Source organism: Hypanus sabinus, chromosome 7 (genome assembly GCF_030144855.1).
Source record: "Hypanus sabinus isolate sHypSab1 chromosome 7, sHypSab1.hap1, whole genome shotgun sequence".
Classification (NCBI taxonomy): Eukaryota; Metazoa; Chordata; class Chondrichthyes; order Myliobatiformes; family Dasyatidae; genus Hypanus; species Hypanus sabinus.
The window spans coordinates 161,096,042-161,116,263 of NC_082712.1; the positions used below are offsets into that span (position 1 = coordinate 161,096,042).

Here is a 20,222-nt window from a genome sequence, read left to right on the forward strand (position 1 = left end):
ACCAATTCAAGCATCATTGTTTTCTGAAATGTTCAGCTATATTCCTTGAGGATTAAATGATTCCAGCCCTCCTGAAATTGGGCTAATTCAGAAGATTATAAAAATGAAGTAACTCCAAAGATGAATATTTTCCCCTCACAAATCTCCCTTTGTTCTATCATCTCACAAGTTTCTTTTTAGAAATTAATATTAAAGTTAAATGAAAAGTATTAGAAATTATTGGAATAGGTCTTCCTTCTCTAAACCATGAATGAGTACAATTGCTCTTTTACAAACATACGACTTATTCCATAAGACATGTAAGCAGAATTAGGCTATTCACCTCATCAAGTCTGCTCCTCTATTTGATTGTGGCTGATTTACTTTCCCTCTCAACTCCATTCATTTGCCTTCTACTTGAAACTTTTGATACCCTTACTAATCAAGAGCCTATCAACCTCTGCTTTAAATATGCACAATCTCTACCTCAACAGCCGTTTTTCAAAATCACCTCAAAACTACCTCAATACCCTCAACAGCCGTCTTTCAAAATTCAAAATAAATTTATTACCAATGTACATACAAGTCATTATATACTACACTGAGATTAATATTCTTGTGCGCATTCACAGTAAATACAAAGAAACTTTATAGAATCAATGAAAATCTGCACACAATAAAGACAAACAACTAATGTTTAAAATATAATAAATTATGCAAATATTAAAAAAGGAGAAAATAATAAACAAATATTGAGGACAGTTGCAGTGTCCTTAAAAGTGAGTCCATAGATTGCGGATTTAATTCAGTGTTGGGGTAAGTGAAGTTACCCTCCCCAAGTTCAAGAGCCTGATGGTTGGAAAGGTAATAACGGTTCCTAAATCTGGTGGTATGAGACTTGAGGCCCTTCATGACAGCAGCAGCAAGAAGAGAAGATAACACAGATAGTGGGGGTCCTTGATGATGGATGACGCTTTCCTGCAACAGCATTCCTTGTAAATATGCTCAATGGAGGGCTCTACCTGTAATGGACTAGGCTGTATCCGCTAGTTTTTGTAGGTTTTTTTCATTCAAAGACATTGGCGTTCCTATACTAGGTCTTAATGCAACCAGTCAGTACACTCTCCACCACTAATCTATAGAAAGTTGTCAAAGTTCTAAATGTGGAGTAGCTGTCATGTCTTCTTTGTAATGGCGCTTACATGCAAGACCCAGAACAGATCTTCTGAAGTGATAATGCCAAGGAATTTAAAGTTGCTGATCTTGTCCATGTCTAAAACCCTGATTTGGACTGGCTCATGGACCTCCAGTTTCCTCCTCCTGTAGTCAATAGTCAGCTCTTTGCTTCAATAAATTATGGTTTACCCAAATACCCTCTGCATTCCCACCTATCCACTGTAACATTCATCCCCTTGCTTTTCAAGGAACATGCCTTGAAAATGTTTAACAAATTTGCTTCCATTCTTTGAAGAAGAGAATTTTCCAGAGAAATAACTTTGTCTCATACCACAGTATCTCATGAGTTGATCCGGTCCCATATCATTCTTCAAAGCTTTAGTGGAATCAGTCCTAGCCTCCCCAACCTTTCTTCATAAGGCAACCTGCTTCAGCTATCACTCTAGAAAATATTCCCTGAACCACTTCCAATGTATTAACATCCTTACTTTAATAAAATGAGAAGTACGGTAAATAGTACACTAAATGGTGGTTTTATCCATGAATGAAATACAACATATTTTTTGGATTCAGTTCACCTAATAATAAAAAGCATGGTCTTTCCCAATTACTTGTGACGCTACAAACATAAATTGATCATATTTACATCACACATATCCAATTTATATCCAATGTATTTATACAAAGTAACAACAATCATGGTATTCACCTGTTATTTGCACATTGTAAATAAATGTTTTTATATTACCAAAGCTATTTTAGTTGTGCAATTTGCTAATATATAAAGTCAAAGCTGCAAGGATCCTGCTTTTAACAATTCAAAACTGTTTCAACTCCAGCTTCATTGAAGTATAAAATTAAGAGGACAATACTCCAACTCTTTTTAAAAATAGTCTTTATGAATTACGTACATGCCGGCAGAAGGAGACTAAACTTATCAGTGGTAAACCTTTATTGGCCCCATGCTATTAAAACAATTGTGAACACCTTCAGCAAAATTTCATTTTTCCATTGAGGAAAAGCAAAATTATACCTGATATATCTAGAATGGTTTAAGCTGATTAGATTTGTAAAATTTCAATAAAAATAATAATTGTTTTCAAATATTATTAAACAGGATAAAGGTTCATTAAAAAGGAAAATGCAATTTTATGAATTCCAACTTGCTGAAAATTAAAATTTAATTGATTTCCTTTAGTTGCATAAAATATTTACCATGAGACTACAGAGCAAAAATAAAATTTCTCATACTGAATAAGTGCATTCCTCATTGCACATTTTTGGATTCTCTTTCAAGTCAAATGCCAATGCAAACACTGCCGAGAAATAGAAGTAATAAATTTTAACATTTGGGCCTATTAAAATGCCACTTGTATTATGTTGACGTCATCAAATACTTTGTAACTCTTTGTTTTTCCATACTTTCATACATAATTTCAGGATACCTCTACCTTTAAATTAGTAAAATTAGTTATTTTACAAGCATTAAAGTTTCACTTGCTTATCTGTGTTTAACTAACCAGCCTTGAGCTGGCTTCCTGCCTTTCCCATCTGTAGCCAATGAAAAATTTATAAAGTGTCAACTTTCAGCTGCCTGCAATCCATTCCTGCAAAAGGTTTAAAAAAAGGCTTTTCTTCATCAAATATAATCAAATTAAAAATCAAACTGAAAATGTATTCATGTGTCAATAGAATTTATGTCATAGAATTTTGCTCACATGCTCTACTTATCTTAACATTACATAATTTATGTCATACTTTCATAAAATTGTAAAATAATTGGCTGAAAAAAAGATATTTATGTCTTAATATAGCTGTTGGCTGGTTATGAGCTCCTTCTTCAGCTCTCAGTTATATTCACTTACTTCATTTCCAGCCTCCAAGATGGTTTAATTCCTGAAATCCTGAAAGATTTAAGCATTTTCATTTTGTAAAGGTTGCACTTGAATTCAAAAAGAGTTCTGGTTATAGAAACAGTATCCAAATACAAATGTATTGAAAATGTACAAATATACAATATTAATCTTATTTTAATTATGCTATGCTAAATGGGAGGAATATCAGGGTCTTTGTAAAGGACCAATAAATACTTCCATGTTTCTTAGATATCTAAGAGAATATAGGGTTATATTGGAAAGAATTTGAGCAGGACACAAATGTCTGCATGGACTTATTGTGCTATCTTTTGGCCTATGAATATTATAAAAATCCAGTACATTACATCTTACTTCAAATATCCTTCATCTTGTTGAGTCAAACTCAACAAAATAACTGACTTACATAAACATGCCCTCAAGATTCAGAATGATATAGCATGTTATATAATGTCGACTTAGAGGGAACATTCACTAAACCACCAAGTAAACTGACATACGCCTAATCATCAACATTAGGCTGCCGAGGATTTGAACAAATTAGTAATAGATGAAGAATTATTTCAATAATAGGACTCACACTGTACTTAAGATTGGAACTAGTATGAAAGCCATCTGAAATTAGTAAGACCAGGCATTAAAAGATGATGTAAAATCAATCTTTTTATTGGCTGCACAAGGGGGCTAAGCAAATAGTGAAGTTATGATGTGTGATTAACTCATACCCATTTAATCAAGTGCAAAGATAACACAATTCAACATCTGGGCAATACTAAAAGCAGCACTGACTACCTGGTCTTATTTTGAAGCCACATTTGTCTATTGGAAAGGCGAGGCACTGGCTACTTTTGATTGACTGTACATTCCGTAAGATCAGAAAGACTGGAGCAAACTATAGCACAGCAAGTTGAAAGAGGCACTCCAAAGAGCTGGCTCTTAATGCCCTAATAGATAAGGTAGAGAGAGAGAAGAAAGATTCTCTACTGACTGGTAAAGGAAGCCCTGTCAAGCAGCAATGGGAGTGGGGCACACTTAGAGTCCATGCTAGGATTGAAGCCCCAACAACCTGGATGGAATAGCAAAATGATCAGGGCCATTATAAGGTCAATAAGGACACCATCAGTCTCCACCACCACACTAATATAGTAAAATTCTCACACTGTTACATGCACTAATCCAATCACAATCTCCATCAGAAAAACAGAAAAATCTAAGCTGGTCAGGCAATATCTGTGACCCTTCTTAGGAACAGGAAAAGGGAAAAAATAAATGTGCCTTAATTTATACAAACAGGAAATGCTGGAGTGAAGAAAATATGATAGGGTGGAGGGTTGAGGTGACACAATTGCTTTCTTTGCCATCTTAAAAAAAAGGGAATACTAACTAACCATAGCTCATTTGTGTGGAGAAGTGTAAATAAAGGAAAAGAAACAAGGTAAGTCTAAACACACTGCAACCTTTGGGACCCAATATTGAACAGTTTTAGATAATAAACCTTTGCTGTTTGTGTCAGATCTGGCTAGTTTGAATATAGATATTCAACCTGTTTCAGTTCTTTCTCAATGTCAAGTTCACGGTCATCTGACTGTACATCTATACTAACAAATGAAACAATGTTCCTCTCTCTCCACAGACGCTACCTAATTTGCATTAGTTTTCATTTTAGATCAAAATCAGGTTCGTTACCCAAGTACGTACAAACAGGTTGTATATGTCACATACCAACTCGAGATTGTTTTCTTGCAAGCATTTACAGGAAAATTTAAATAACAACAGAATTTATTGAAAAACTATTTGTAAAGACTGACAAATAACCAATGTGCAAAAGAAGGCAAATAAAAAAATGACTGAGGACACAAGTCCTTGAAAGTGAGTCTGTAAATTGTGGAATCAGTTCAGAATGGAGGTGAATGAAGTTATCCACACCTGTTCAAGAGCCTAATGGTTGTAGGATAATAAAGGGTAGTAGGGTAGTAGATTTTAAGCAATTACTGTGTTCTCCATCTCAAAGTTCTAACATGCAGGTACTACCACTTTCTGTTCTTGCTGCACAACAGAATACCACTTGTACACTTGATTACTTTGTAAGTAGCTCTGGCTCTGTCATTATAACAGCATTCTGCTCTTTTGCATTCTTCTCATAATAATCAGGCTACAAGTTGGAATTGACAGCTAGAAGATAGTGGGCATAGATGGTTGGCAGGTTGGCAAGGTATCCTCTGAAATCATCTGGTATCTGGCACTGACTATTAAGATTTTCTGAATCGGAAATATTTAAGGATCTCTTTTGGTTCCCATAGATTTGTTTTTATTCTGAAGTGATATGTCTTTTGGTTCTTAAATTCTGTATTATTTTTAAGCAATTCAAAATTCATAGCTCTGTTGTAATTTAAACGGGTTTCTCTGGATTGTTAGTGCAAACTCAAAGTCACTAGTTGAGTAACTTAACCGCTTGGTACCTGCCTCTCCCTCATTCTTACCATCTCCTTAGAATCCACTGTACAGTGATCCATGCACAGTTCAGAAGCTGCATCTCTGCAGCCAGTACCCGTGTCAAGCAGTTTCTCCCAGAGTACTGTTGCTCTGCCATGTTAACTTACATCTTCCATTCCATGAGCATTCTCCCTTCTTGTACTCCAACTATCAAAGCTCTCTCACAATTTTCCTTCCTTCTATGGTCCTCTGATGCAGACCCTCTCCTCTTCCTATATCATGCTAAAAAGCTTAGAAGAATGGAAACCACTTTAAACTCGTGCCATTTAAAGCACTTAGTCTGGAGATAACAGAATATATTAGTCTCACACAAATAAAAAAAAACAGCTTTCTCCCACCAACTCTAACTTAATTACAAACCACTAAGCCCCTATAAATACTATAGGTAAAGTGGTGGTTTTCCTCATGTTTATCAATGTGATTAACATATGCTTTTAACTGGAAAGCAACAGCCCAGTTTGAAAGAGTTGGTGCCAAATCCTTGTTGCATGAGGATTAATAATCAGCTACCTATTCTGCATATTTTAGTTTGAACACAGGATGTAATTGTTGCCACAGTGTTCATTTTTCCATAGAACAGAAATGTGCACTCAATTTCCAAACAAAATTGGAAGCAAATCAGCAGTTCCGGTGCCAAAATTCATGTTTCCAAATTTCATTGACTATGTATTGAAAGAAAATTTTCAGCTCTTCAGTTAAAGTGCAAGCTTTGATGAAGTTCTTTATCCCTATTATATGAATGTACCAATAAAAACTGACTGTAATATGATTGATATAACTAATGCCAGGCACCACTGTTAATTTGACATTACTGGCTACAATAAATAATACTCTTTTGATAACTTTACCTCTTACTTACTTATTTAAGAAGCAAGACCAAGTTACTACAGACACTACACTTTCATCCAGTCTTATTGTATGAGGGAGTTACCCAAAAATGATCTGGTGTCAAGAAGTTAGAGACCATGTTTTTCTATGTGGAGCAGTGATCCAGGCAGCCACAGTAGAGTTGTTGGTTACTCAAGGCATCTGACAAGAAATATAAAGCACGGACAGTAAAGAGAACTAGGCAGTTAAATGTGACGCATTCCTGGGAGGGGACAAGACAACAGTTATTGTAAGCTAAAGCAAGAAACTTGAATGCAAGTCATGAGACATAAGGCCAAGGGCAGTAGTGAAGCAGCTTGGCTCAGAATGACAATGTGATGTCTCCAGTAGTGGACTTTCTGTGCGGATAGATAATATTAAAGAATATACCTTTAGAGGAATTAATGAGGGCATTTGTTAAGAGTCATGGATTTACAGTATGGACAGTTTGTGTATCTGACAATAAGAAACATGCATACATCTATTTCAACGTGAGTCAATAAATGAAAGAAGTGCATTATGATGGCAAGAAAAATAGAATCCAAATGAAAGTTCAAAGTTCAAGTTTAATTATCATTCAACCATGCACATACGTACATCTAAATGAAATCGCAGAACATACAGTCACACACAGCACACGATAGTACATAACGTCACAAAAAATAGTAGCACAAGTCTCAGAGTAGCATAGCCCAAAGATTGATGGTGCATGGGATAAAAAGTTTCGAGCAGAAAAGCTAACTGTCCATTTCCTTCTACAGATGCCACCTGATGCACTAAGTTCCTCTAGCCATTCTTTTTTGCTCTGGACTCTAATATTTACAGGTTCTTGATATCCTGTGAAAGAATATGATAGTACCATGCTAGAGTGAATTAGAGGAATAGCTTGGAGGGTCCCTGCCTCACATGGCCGTGAAAAATCCTGTTTGTTGGAATTTGCACTTCCTCTCATTGAAGGTGTCCATTTTCCATCAAGTGCGAGTTGGTTTGTTAATTGGTCACTATAAATTGCCCCTAAGATATAGATAAGTGGGGTGTTAATAAGAATGTGGGGAAAATAAAAGGTGGGATTAATATTGGATGAATGTAAATGGGTAGTTGATGCTCAACACAGATCTGCTGTGTGATTCTAAGATTCAGACACATCAATTTACATCAATTGCAGAGGTGCCGTTAGGTTAAAAAACAGACAAAGTAACAAACTAGGAAGAAAATTAAACTAGGGTGAGATGTTTTAAAGAAACAGACATTTGGTTCCAGGGCTGAATGAAGTTAGACTTTTATAAGGGATCAGACACTTTAATAGTGATTTAGTAATTTCAGAACAATCAGACTGTTCACAAACCTTGATGGCAAACAAAAATATATTTTACAAATGGTTAGAACAGTATAGGACAGCCATTTTGCAGCTATGCAACTACAAGAATACACGAACAAGGTGTGAAGAAAAGGCTCATCACAAGGTGCTGTAGCAAAGTAATAATGACTATCCAACACAGACTATACTGGTAAAGAGATCTGCCTATGCTGGCTCAGTGTCGAAAACACTGAGACTGTTTTCTGAATTGCTGACTGTACATATTTAAGTGTAGGTTGAATTGGAGGCAGTATAGCCGTCTCTTAAAGAGATGTGGAAGCAGTTCAAAAGCTTGCATAATTCATTGCAGGATACCATAACGTGGACTTATTAACATCTGTCAATGCAATAAGACAGGCTGAAATCAGTCATAAAGTCATAGAAGTGTACAGCCACAGACCCTTTGGCTCACCACATTCATGCCAAATTTTTTGCCCATCTACTATACTCCCACTTGTCCAAATTGGGTCCATATCCAGTGATTGCAGAGTGGAAAGCCTTGGAGATGATCCAGAAAGGGTCTGACATTGTAACTTCAAATGGGACTCCGAAAATGATTAAAGAGCCTTAAAAGAATTAGAGCAGAAATTGTTCAATTTCAAATATAAGGTACAATAAGTTGAAATTTGTAAATAATTGTAAATGTAAATAATTAAATGATGGTACAATTTTATATATGTAAATAATTAATGTTTTGCTTAGGTGTGTTATTTGCAACATTTATAAAAATGAACAAGCAGTTTAGTCCTTTAAGAGTCCTTTTAAGAGTGAGATGTGCTAAGAAATGAGTAGACCATGATGTAGAGAATTCCTGAAATACACCACCCTCTATGAGAAGAATAGTATCACAAAAAGAAATGTCAACAAATTGTACTGATTAATGTGAATCTGTAATCTTGATTACACAAAAACTAAAATGAATTACAAATACATTTAATAGCAGGTGAAACAACTTACTCTTTTGCTAAATGGAAGCAAAATGGAATCAATCCCTTTGATTCAAAATAATTTAATTCAAAATAATGGAAAGTTTAAAGTTTCTTTTCAATTTATATAGGCTGTAACAATGTATAAAGTGCATTCTCAACACCAGTCAACAGTGATTTTGAAAAAAATATGCAGATGATAAATTTTGGTACTTAGTTCAAAATTTAAAAAAAGAATGCTTTACTGAACACATCACTTGGAATTTTCAAATCTTAAAAAGCATTGTAATTTTGGAAGTTTAGGCATTTGGTCAATTACCATGCATATCATTTTACAAGTCCCAAATTTGACCAGAAGTTAAAATCCACCTTCAGAATAATAGAAAAGTTATGTCTTATAGATTTTGTTTTCAAATAATGAGTACATTGAGTAACACACACAAAATGCTAGAAAACTCAGCTTGTTCAGGCAGCCTCTATGGAGCAGAATAAAGGGCTGATGTTTCAGGCCAGGATTCTTCATCGGGACAGAAATATGAGTATATTGATTAGTGCTATGAGCAAGTCCTGAATTGCTATGCTTTAGAAAATTTAAATGCAGGCTAAGAAAAAATATGATTAAATAATACATTGTAGAAAACCAATAATATTACACAGAATCCAACCAATAAGAGCTAAATATTACATTATTCATAGTTTAGAGTATTGCTCAATTTCATCAGGGTTAGAGAGAAACTGAACTCAGTAGATAAGCCTGTAGTTATCAGAACTTCAAATAATGTGATATGCTTATATTAGTACTGCATATACATTTAAAGAACTAAATTGAATTATCCTCATTCAACATTTGTGAATATATTCTGACATGAAATGTAGGTCACCAATTATTGGGAAAAATATCACAGCAATGAAGTTTAGAGTGTATCAGGCAAAGTTCAAAGCACATTTACTATCAATGTATGTACACTGTATACAACCTGGAGATTCATCTCCTTAGAGACAGCCACAAAACAAAGAAAATCAAAAGAACCCATTAAAAAAACTGTCAAACACCCAATGTGTAAGAAAAAAAATTGTGCAAACAGTAAAAGTAAGCAAATAACATTGACAACTGAAGTTCGTGAAAATTAATCCACAGCCAAGAAACCAGTCATCACTGCAGCTGATGCAGGAGCCCATTAGTTGCAGGCCATAGCCTTAGTTTTCTGCAGAGACAAGTAAACCTTGAACAGCAGAGAGCTGAACACCAGCCCAACTCCCTGACTTTTTCAATCTGGCCAAGCACTTAAATCAGCAAACTTCAGGTTGTTCCTCGCCCTTGGACTTGGGCCTGGGCTCTGCTGCCTCAATTCTGCCTCACTTCTGATTGCCTCGCCTCAGTTCTGCCAAATCAAATTATTTCCGTGTCTAGTCCAGCAATGCCCAAACACTGACTTGTTCCCCACTCTTGGGCCTGGGCCCCACCACCTCAACTCGGCCAATAACGTGGCAGCAAATCATACAAAATTAACAGTATCAACCAAATCTTTTATCTTTAGGCACTAAATGCACTTCTGTTAAGATAGTGGCATGCTTGGATGCAGCAGCTTCTATGAGGTCAACCAAAGGTATCATTTTTAAACATATTTTATAAGATCACAAGAACCTGCTGGATGTTAGTAACTTAAAGTATTGCAGGTCTACCCAATCAGCGAGTTGCTCATTGACAGAGAAACAGATCATGATGCTGCCTGCATCAGAGAGGTGTCAAAGTGAAGGAGGTGTGCAGTCCAACAATGAGTGATCACCTTAGTTGTTTTTCTTGTGATTGCAAGACCCTGTTGTACATTGTTAATGTGGAATACTGCAAGTCTGATTCACCAGTTTATTGGCGAATGGCAGGGACAGACAGTGAGGGAGTTGTGTAGCCTTAGTCATAGCAAGGATTGCCTCAAACTACCTTGTCACCTGTTTACAGCCACCCAGGAGAGAGGTGGAGTCGGTGTGCTCCACTGGAATACAAGAGGCAGCGTGGTGTGGCGTATATATAAAATATAATCAGTCCTTCCCTTCAGTGTTCACTTATCAGAAGACAAGATGTATTGTGTTCAACTGCAGACTGCTGCAACATTCATAGACTCAGGAACCTGGACAATATTTTTCATGTGACTGCATTTTACTGTTGTCTTCTACCATGCAGGAGTCCGTGCCAGGAAAAAAGTGAGCCCTAGCCAGCCATCCCTCCGGTCCATTCTGCTCTCTAATGTCTGCTTGTTGGAAGAATCAGGCCTGCAGTCCTTGGAGTCACCTGATACCGGTGGCTGGAGGTGGGGACAACATAAGTGGTGTGCGAGGAAGCAGAAGCGAGGCGAGTGAGCAGGAGTGTATGCCAGGAAAAAAGCAAGTCCTAGCCGGCTGGCTCTCCATTCTGCTCTCCAATGGACATTAAATTTGACAACATCTGTGGCAACAAAATACTCAGCGTGAGTACAGAAACGGACAGAATCCCAAGCGCCGCCATTCAGCTGATTATGTAACATCGGACTACCAATCTACTGACCTTTGCTGTGCCTATTGTCTTGTTTATTCTTGATTGTCATGTCTGCACTATTCTGTGTACTTCATGCAGTCCTGGGTAGGTCTGTAGTCCAATGTAGTTTTTTTGTGTTGTTTTATGTAGTTCAGTGTAGTTTTTGTATTGTTCATGTAGCACCATGGTCCTGAAAAATGGTGTCGTGTTTTTACTGTGTACTGTACCAGCAGTTATAGTCGAAATGACAATAAAAGTAACTTGACTTGACTTGTATGTGCTATTTGTGCCTTATCTGTGTACGACTGCTGGTACTTTGTTTTGCACTTTGGCCCTGGCGTAATGCTGTTTTGTTTGGCTGTATTCATGTGTTTTCATGTATGGTTGAATGACAATTAAAGTTGAACTTGTACTTCCAGTGCACTGTGCACGGAGACAAAGGCACTTCTACAAAAAAATGGATCAAAAGTTCCTGCTAGAGGCAAGTTATCTACAGCCATATTTGTAGATGACTCTGTGTCAAGTTTCTGCAAAGTGACTACTTTATTCTCCATTATTAAGTTTTTCTTTACACTCCAAAGGCAAAAAGAAGCCCCAATTATGACCAACTAGGAAAAAATACTTTGACAGATGACTAAGTCTTCCTTAGCATGATAGCCTCCCTAAACTTTCAAAAACTATGAATGTCTCAGCACGCCTCTTATTTTCAGAAATATTTAAAAATTTTAAAATGATTAAAATTGAGAAACAAAAAGCAAATAAGAGTTTAAAATATTTAATATAACTCATTTAATACAAATAAAAAGGTGCATTACCTAATACATCAGTCCTTCTGAGCTCTTCTTCTCTAATCAAGTGAATGGTGATTGATGTCACAGCAACAACCTTGCACTTAATGACAGCAAGACTAAGGAAATGATTGTGGACTTCAGGAAAGGGAAGTCAGGAGAAAACAGACCAAACCACAATGAGGGACCAGCAGTGGAAAGGCTGAGCAGTTTCAAGTTTCTGGGTGTCAACATCTCAAAGGACCTATCCTGGGTCCAACACCTTGATGAATTCATGAAGGTGGCATGCAGACAGCTATAATTCATTAGAGGTTTGAGGAAAATGCCAGACTTTAACAAATCTTAACAGATGTACAGTGGTGTACATTCAGACTGGTTGGTTACATCACTGCTTGGTATGAAGGTAGGCACCAATGCTCAGGATCAAGAGGCTGAACTAGGTTGTACACTCAGCCAACCCCATCACACACAAAATCCTCCTCACTGTCAGAATATCTTCAAAAAAACAACAGAAACACACACAAAATACTGGAGGAATTTGGCAGGTCAGGCAGCATCCATGGAAATGAACAAAATGTCAATGTTTCAAGCCAAAACCCTTCTTCCGGATTGGAAAGAAAGAGGGAATATACCCAAAAAGTGGGGGGAGGGTAAGAAGGATAGCTATAAGGTGATAGGTGAAGCCAGGTGGGTAGGAAAGGAATCTGGTAGGTGAGGAGAGTGGACCATAGGAGAAAGGCAAGCAGGAGGGATACAAAGGAGAGGTGATAGGCAGGTGAAAAGAGGCAAGAGTGGAGAACAGAAGAGGGGAGAGAGAGGGAATGTTCTTTTACTGGAAGGTAGAGGCTACTCAGATTGAACACAAGGTGTTGCATCTCCATCCTGAGGATGACCTCAAAGGTGGTGCCTCAAGAAGCAGCATCCATCATTAAGGACCCTCAACATCCAGGAAAAATGCCTTCTTCTCACTACAACCCTCAAGGAATAGGTACAGGAGACTGAGGATCCACACTCAATATCATCCCCTCCATCATCCATGAACACAACCTTGCTATTCCTCTTCTGCACTATTTATTTACGTTTGTATTTTTATTGTAACATAGTAATTTTACTACTACTACAAAACAACAATTTCATGACATATGTCAGTATAATAAACCTGATTCCGATCCTGAATAGTGATGCAAATATTGTATCAGATCTATCAAAGCTGAGGTTTTTAGGACATCTCCTCTAGAGTAAATCAGGGGTTCTGATTCTATGAGGAATCTAGCAGAGTTAAGTTGAGAAAAGGCTGGCAAGAAGTCAATAATCTGTAACAGTACACACATAGACATTTCACAATATTTGCATCACTTGCCATAGGTGAAAAGATATTCAACATATGGAAGGTATTTATCCCACATGAAGAAGGAGAAACCATAGCAGGTGAAATCAGAAAACAAATAGAAAGTTTGTAACAGCAATTATTGTAATCAACCAGAGAATCTTATCAACTATAGAACCTAGACATTTTGGTATCAAAAGAGAATCATGCAAAAGAACATTTCTGAGGACAGTTACTTACAATCATTAAAACTTTTATTAAAAAGAAGAACACCTACTTAAGGAACAGACTTATCTAAACATTGTCTATTTCAATCCAACATTTTACACTTTGAATCAGTACTGCACCATTGGAAGAGCTCACTATCAAGTGAGATGTTAAAGGAAGGCACTGCTTGCTCTCTGAGATGTAGATTAAAGTTGTATGGCATTTTCTAGGAACAGTAGAATTATACCTGGTGTCTTTGCCAATATACATTCTGGCCAAGGCTTGTGTTTCAGTCAACATCACTAGAAACAAATTATCTCATCATTTTCACATTGCTCTTGGTGGAAGCTTTCTGTGCATGTATTGGGTGCCAAGTTTCCACATTACATCTCTGACTACATATCCAAAGTACTCTATTGGCTGCAAACCACTTTTGGAAATGCTGTGGTTGTGAAAGGTGCAAGGAAATGCAAATCATTTCTTTATAGCCAATACTTTTCCCAAAAAGCTCCACTGAATGGCCACATTACTCTCATGATCACAATATTGCTTGATCTCACTCACATTATTAATCATCATAATCAGGCACCATCATTACCATTATCATCTTACCTAGTAAATTTGTCAACCATAGAGCCAAATCCTCTTTCATTGGTAATAAACTAGCTTCGTGTCTACTTGCCAACCATTGACTGTACTGATGCATATCAGAAAGGCTTGGCCCAGGTTCTTTGGGACTAAACGTACTGTACATCTTTCCGTATCAACCTGTAATTTATAAACAGAAGATTGTTGTAATAATATGCAACATATGCAAATTGTATCTTCATTAAGTGGTTTATCAGCAGTTGATGTGACTGGGAAAACACAAAAGGCAAATTAAAATACTAAACTGTTTCATCTGTGAATAATCAGTCAAACTTAAAATAACATGAACTAGGCTTATATAAAGAATATACACTCTACCTCAACTGCTTACAGTGCTGAAAAAGATTTACATTTTTTTCCAAAATAAAACACAACATATTTATATTCAGAGAAGGCAAGTATTTAAGTTTTACCTTATTCCCAAACAGCATAAGCACCGTGCTACATGTGTGACTGCAGCGTACTTGCTAAAGGAACATCTAACTGTACACTTTTTCTGCTTCAGAAGAGCCCTTTTTGTATATGAATGCGAGCTAACATCTCAAGTTCCAAGTATCTCACTCAACGTTAGAGATCTGGTTTAGTATCGTTTATATTATACCAAAGAGTATGCAACAGTCTGTTCCCTTTTCAGTACAACTATGAGGCATAATAAGCTCCCTCTACCAGAACAGTAGCGTTTTATACAAGACTGCACAGAGGTGCATTCATTGCATCGGCTTAGCACAGAGCTGTGTTACAATGTTTTAATCATCTGTAATTTAAACTATTAGATCGATCTTTATAAAAGGGCTGCATATGAAAAGAAGAAGAGATTAAAGAGCCATCTATAATTTCATCAGTAGTCACTAGTTTATCCTGGAAAACAACAATAAATCAACTACCTAAATAAAATACGGCTAGATAGAGCTTAAACAGTGCAATGATAATTGATATACATAATACATCATTAGCTTGAAACTAAAGTTTTATTCTATTATTTTGTAATAGAATATTGTATAAACTACAGACAACTCAATGGTGAAATTGATCTAAAACTATTTCTAAGACTATTGTTTTCCAGATTTCACTTAATCAAATCGTGAGAACGAACTAAATTAAGATCTCGAGCAGTAACTATAACAGTTAAGACAGCTTACTATTTAAAAGATTGCACTCAACTGCCACTAAAGATTTAAAGTATGCAGATGACGGTACCTCGTACTTTTTCATTAATAACATGCAAGGCGCTGAAATATGCTCTTAATTGTTTTAAATTGTATGTTTAGATTGCGATCAATCTGATAATGTGTCAGTACTCCTTGTTTTACGCTAGTATTTCACGCTTTCTTTACTTTTGCAATGTGTAAGCTTATAGTTGCAAAGTAATCACTGCATTGCTCCTCACCCACTTTAAGCGGATCCGTTCTGTCGATTTCACTCAGTTTCTGCTGCAATGCAACACGCTGCAGAACGCCCTTGCTGGTACGCATATATAGATCAAACAGCACTTCCCGCAAAGGTCTCCCGGCATGGCCGATTCTTCAGCTCATTAAGTGTACATCTTAGTTTGAAGAATTCAAGTAGTGCCGACCACAGAGTAACGCCACATTTCCTACACATTCACATCATCCTGTCAAATGAGAACGGAAGTCAATGCCTGCAAAATCTTTCCACCACCAAGCACTCACTGTCATGATCTATCCCCGAACCGCGTATACATTTCAGCATCTGGCAAAATCGGATTTTAAGAAACTTAATTCTGTCTTCTTGTTGGAAATAGACACATTTGAAATTAATTTATCACGTGAGCAACCCGATCTTTCAGTCTGAAAAAGTATTAAATTGACTGCGCACAATAAAAAACAATACTAGTTCAGAATTTATCGCTATCTATACACTGGTTTTCCGTTTATTGTTAACACATTCGATCTGTAAACTTTTTCATTTTTGTTACTTCTACAGGCACAAATTTGGCAAAATTTGATACACTTGCAACCCGTTTGTCATTTGTGCCTGTGCTTTATTAAAGGAAGCATTATTTGCCTGTCAGGCTCAATGCCCCCTTAGGGCATTTAAGAGATCTAAAAAAAATATTTTAAGAACTAGGTATCTGGGGAGAAACCTCTCATTCACCATTAAAACAAATTAGTATATTAGCTGTATATTGAGTATATTGACTGGTTGCATTATAGCCTGGTTTGGAAACATCAAAGATTTCAACGGAAAAGCCTACAAAAAGTAGTGGATACAGTCCAAACCATCAAGGCCCTCCTCACCATTTAGCACTGTTGCAGGAAAGTAGCAGCTATTATCAAGGAGCCCAACTATCGAGGCCATGTTCTCTTCTTGCTGCTGCCATCAGGAAGAAGGAACGGGAGCCTGAGGACTCACCATAGCAGGTTCAGGAATAGGATGATATGAAGGTAGGTGGAGGGGTAGTTAATTCTGAGGAAGCAATGTGATTGCAGCAGAACTTAGACAAATTGGAAGAATGGGCAAAAAAGTGCCAGTTGGAATACAGTCGGGAAATGTATGATGATGTATTTTGGTAAAAGGAACGATAGTGCAGACTACTATTTAAATGAGGAGAAGCTTAAAACGTCAGAGATGCAGAGGGACTTAGGGGTCCTCGTGCAAGACTCCCAAAAGGTTTACAGGTTGAGTCTGAGAAAAAGAAGGTAAACATAATGTTGGCATTTATTTCAAGGGGAAATTAAGTTGATAGTTTCCTGATCAGTCAGGGCATCAAAGAATATGGTGAGAAGACAGGTGTATGGGGTTGAATAGGATCTGGGATAAGCCGTGAGGGAATAGCAGAGCAGACTCGGTGGGCTGAATGGCCTAATTCTGTTCCTACATCTTATGGTTTTATGGTCTTAAGGCAGGTGTTGTGGGTTGCGTGGGGTCCAGGATCAGCCATAATGGAATGGCTGACCAGACTCAATGGGCTGAATGGCCTAATTCTGCTCCTACATCTTATGGTCTTATTTCCTTTCAACCATCAGGCTCTGGAACTAAAGTGGATAACTTTACTCACCCAAATACTGAACTGTTCCTGCAATCTACAGACTCACTTTCAAGGACTTTCATCTCATGTTCTCGATATTTATTGCTTATGTATTTATTTTTTTCTTCTTTTGTAATTGAAAGTTTGCTGTCTTCTGCACATTGGTTGTGCGTCTGCCTTGTATGTGGTCTTTCATTGATTCTATTGTGTTTCTTTGTATTTACTGTGAATGCCTGCAAGAAAATGATTCTCATGATTGTATAAGGTGCATACATGTATCTTGATAATAAATTTAATTTGAACATTGAAATCGCCATTTATACCAAAAGATAGTTTGTAGGATCTTGTCTTTGTGGAACAAAAGGGGCACCATATTTGTCACAAATAATTACAAATGCTTCAAGGCAGTTAATTAGATATAGAACATCTTGATGTGATGTGATGCAAATTTCCTGAGCTTCTCATGTAATGCAGCACCACACCACACATTTATTGATTTGATTAACACTTCTAACTGCCTACAGATTATTTTTGGGATAAGGCAGATGCCACATGCAACCACAATGCAGCATGTAACATCTCCCCTCAAGGGCTGGGAGTAACAGTATTTCCATTAGGCTCAGTGGACGCAATTTTCTTTGTATCCATGGACCCTCAAATAGTTATCCTGATATGACCCACAACAGACAGACTTAATTCAGAATATTCATTGTTGTTTGTGGAAAACCAGTAATATTCTTCACTGCATAACATGTATTTATATAGTGTCTTTAATTCAGGCAAAATACTACAGAATTCCCAGATAAACTGGACGCTGACCAAACGGGGAGAGAATATTTTCCTCCATGTTAGTGACTTAGACATTGAATAACAATTGTAATTTAACATTTAAATAGTTGAGCCAGACAATTGCATATTGAACAGCAGAGTGTATCATTGGAATTCTTCCATCATATTTGTAAATCAGTTAAAGAATTATACAGTATAGTCTATTATATTTTCTGAGTGACCCAGTTCTTAATTTACATTTTTACATTGCTTTCACATCTCTCAATCGTTTGAATTGACATGATTTGAAATTGCACATGAATCTTGTCCAAGATCAATGCATGGGGTCTTTTGCTTTGGACCTATTGGGAGATATTTAGCATTTCTTGTAAATATTTATTTACCCAAGCTCCAAAACTAATTCATTGTTAAAGGTTAAGTGTGCAAATTTAAAAGGACTTGTGTGATTGCATAAGAAATTATGCTGAGGACCTCATGGATCAGAAGACTTTAGCATTACTAGATTACCTATTGGGTCACTGCTTCAGAGTGAAATGGTGGAGGCACAGCCTGTGGTAACCAGAGCACTGGGGCTTAGCTAAGGGTTCCAGCAATGTAGTATATTGCAAATTCCACCTGTTTTTTTTTACAGGTATAGAGTACTCAGCTACATAATGAGCTAGGGACACCTATGATATCTATATTGTAGTCTCTAGGCTTCAGCTTGGAAGCAAATTTCTTTACAGTGGATTACATTAGTGATGTTTATCTGTCACAAGTAGATTAGAGTATGGTTGTTTAGCTAAAGAAAGCAGCTTAGCATTTCTTCTGTCAAGGTGAAATTCAGAAAATTTGTTTGTGGGGTTTTGGACCTAGTGTCCATTGTGAGAAATATTCTTCCATTTTACTTGGGCCCTCATTCAAGTTGGAATCATCATGATTGAAGACAGTTGGCTGTATTGAGAGGGCGAGGGCATCCATCCGTATAAATTTGAACTTTTTGGTTGGAAGCATATCAGTTTCACATAAATTCAAGAGTGCTGTGCAACTATAAATCCTTCAGGAAATAATCAATTCATTGATTAAAGAGTTAGATTTTAAGTAGCATCTCAGAGAAATGAGGAGGGAGAAAGGATGAAATGTTTAGGGAGGAAATTTCAAAGTAAAGCCTTAGCAGCTGAAGGCAAGTCTGCCAAATGTGGATCAATAAATTCAGAAGTGATCAAAGTAAAATAGAAAGACCACAGATTTTATTGCATGTCAAAGAATGGGTAAGAATGAAGAGAAGAAGAGAGCCTAACATTTGGAGTAAGCTGAGAATGAGGATTTAAAAATTAAAATACTGCCCATGCAAAGAGCCAATATGGATTATTAAGAGCAAAAGTGATGGGTGAAAGGACTGCTTAGCTTAAGTAGTGAGATACACTGAGGAAATGCTTTGAAATAAATCAGATTTAGAAGTGATAAAGGTTTTCAAGAACCAATGATATGAGGTGCAGACAGATAATGTTACAGAAGTAGATGATCTTAACAGTATGTCAGCAACAAAATGTGAGATCAAAGTGGCAAACAGATTGTTAAGCACAGGGTGGAAAAATGAGGGGTTTTAATAAAGTAGGTAGAAAGTGTCTTTATCTGGCAAATGACTCAATTATCAGAGGTTATTGCTATCTATAGATTTGGAAAACAAAACAGAAAAAGAGTGGAAGAAGATATTTGCACACCCCTACAGCACTTCTGCACATGCATGTGCAAATACATGTACACATGTGTACGTACACACACACACACATTAATATCTGGAATGCACAAATTGAAAGTGTGGTGGAATCAGATCGTTTGAGTACTTTCAGGTGCATTTGGTCAATTGACCTGCATGCTTATAAGAAAAGGTTAGGCATGGGACTAAATTAGATAGCTATTTAAAAAAACTAATTGATACATCAAGACAAATTGTCACCTTTAATAAAAGTAGGATTCTGTGGTCAAATGTCTGCATATATTAAAAATTACTGCTAACACTGGTGTTCTGATGATGGTAAGCGAAAAATTGAAATTAAATACATTATTAAAGCAGTTGTGATGGAGAGGTTGCAGTGGGTTTCAAAAAAACAAAAAAATTTGATTTGTTTAGTGTAGTTGGCTAGTTTAGTTGATTTAAGAAGCTACTTAATTTTTGGGCCCGAGGCCCAATTGAACAAAAGCTGCCCAAATGGAAGCTTTCTCTCTTTTTATTTGTTGTAAAGGATTCAAGTGTTAATTTGAACAGTTTTTGTTCAGTTTTTTTTCTGGGAACAAGTCCTGAATCAAAACT

The 20,222-nt window shown here is 36.7% G+C and overlaps 1 protein-coding gene across 6 annotated transcripts in view; it reads right to left on the reverse strand.

The window, feature by feature from the left end:
• The window catches only part of LOC132397356 (growth arrest-specific protein 2), a 167,963-nt gene that overhangs the window by 118,067 nt on the left and 29,674 nt on the right, over window positions 1-20,222 (reverse strand). For 2 of the 6 annotated variants that reach the window (XM_059976022.1, XM_059976019.1), the window contains 3 exons: window positions 17,171-17,373; window positions 15,539-15,763; window positions 14,116-14,271 (listed from right to left, as the gene is read on the reverse strand). The exons of 1 other annotated variant lie outside the window; for it this stretch is intronic. In XM_059976022.1, the coding sequence (XP_059832005.1) occupies window positions 14,116-14,257 (142 nt within the window). In that variant the 5' untranslated portion in view covers window positions 14,258-14,271; window positions 15,539-15,763; window positions 17,171-17,373. The remainder of the gene's footprint in view (window positions 1-14,115; window positions 14,272-15,538; window positions 15,764-17,170; window positions 17,374-20,222) is intronic. 3 more of the 6 variants (XM_059976020.1, XM_059976021.1, XM_059976023.1) reach the window with 2 other exon arrangements.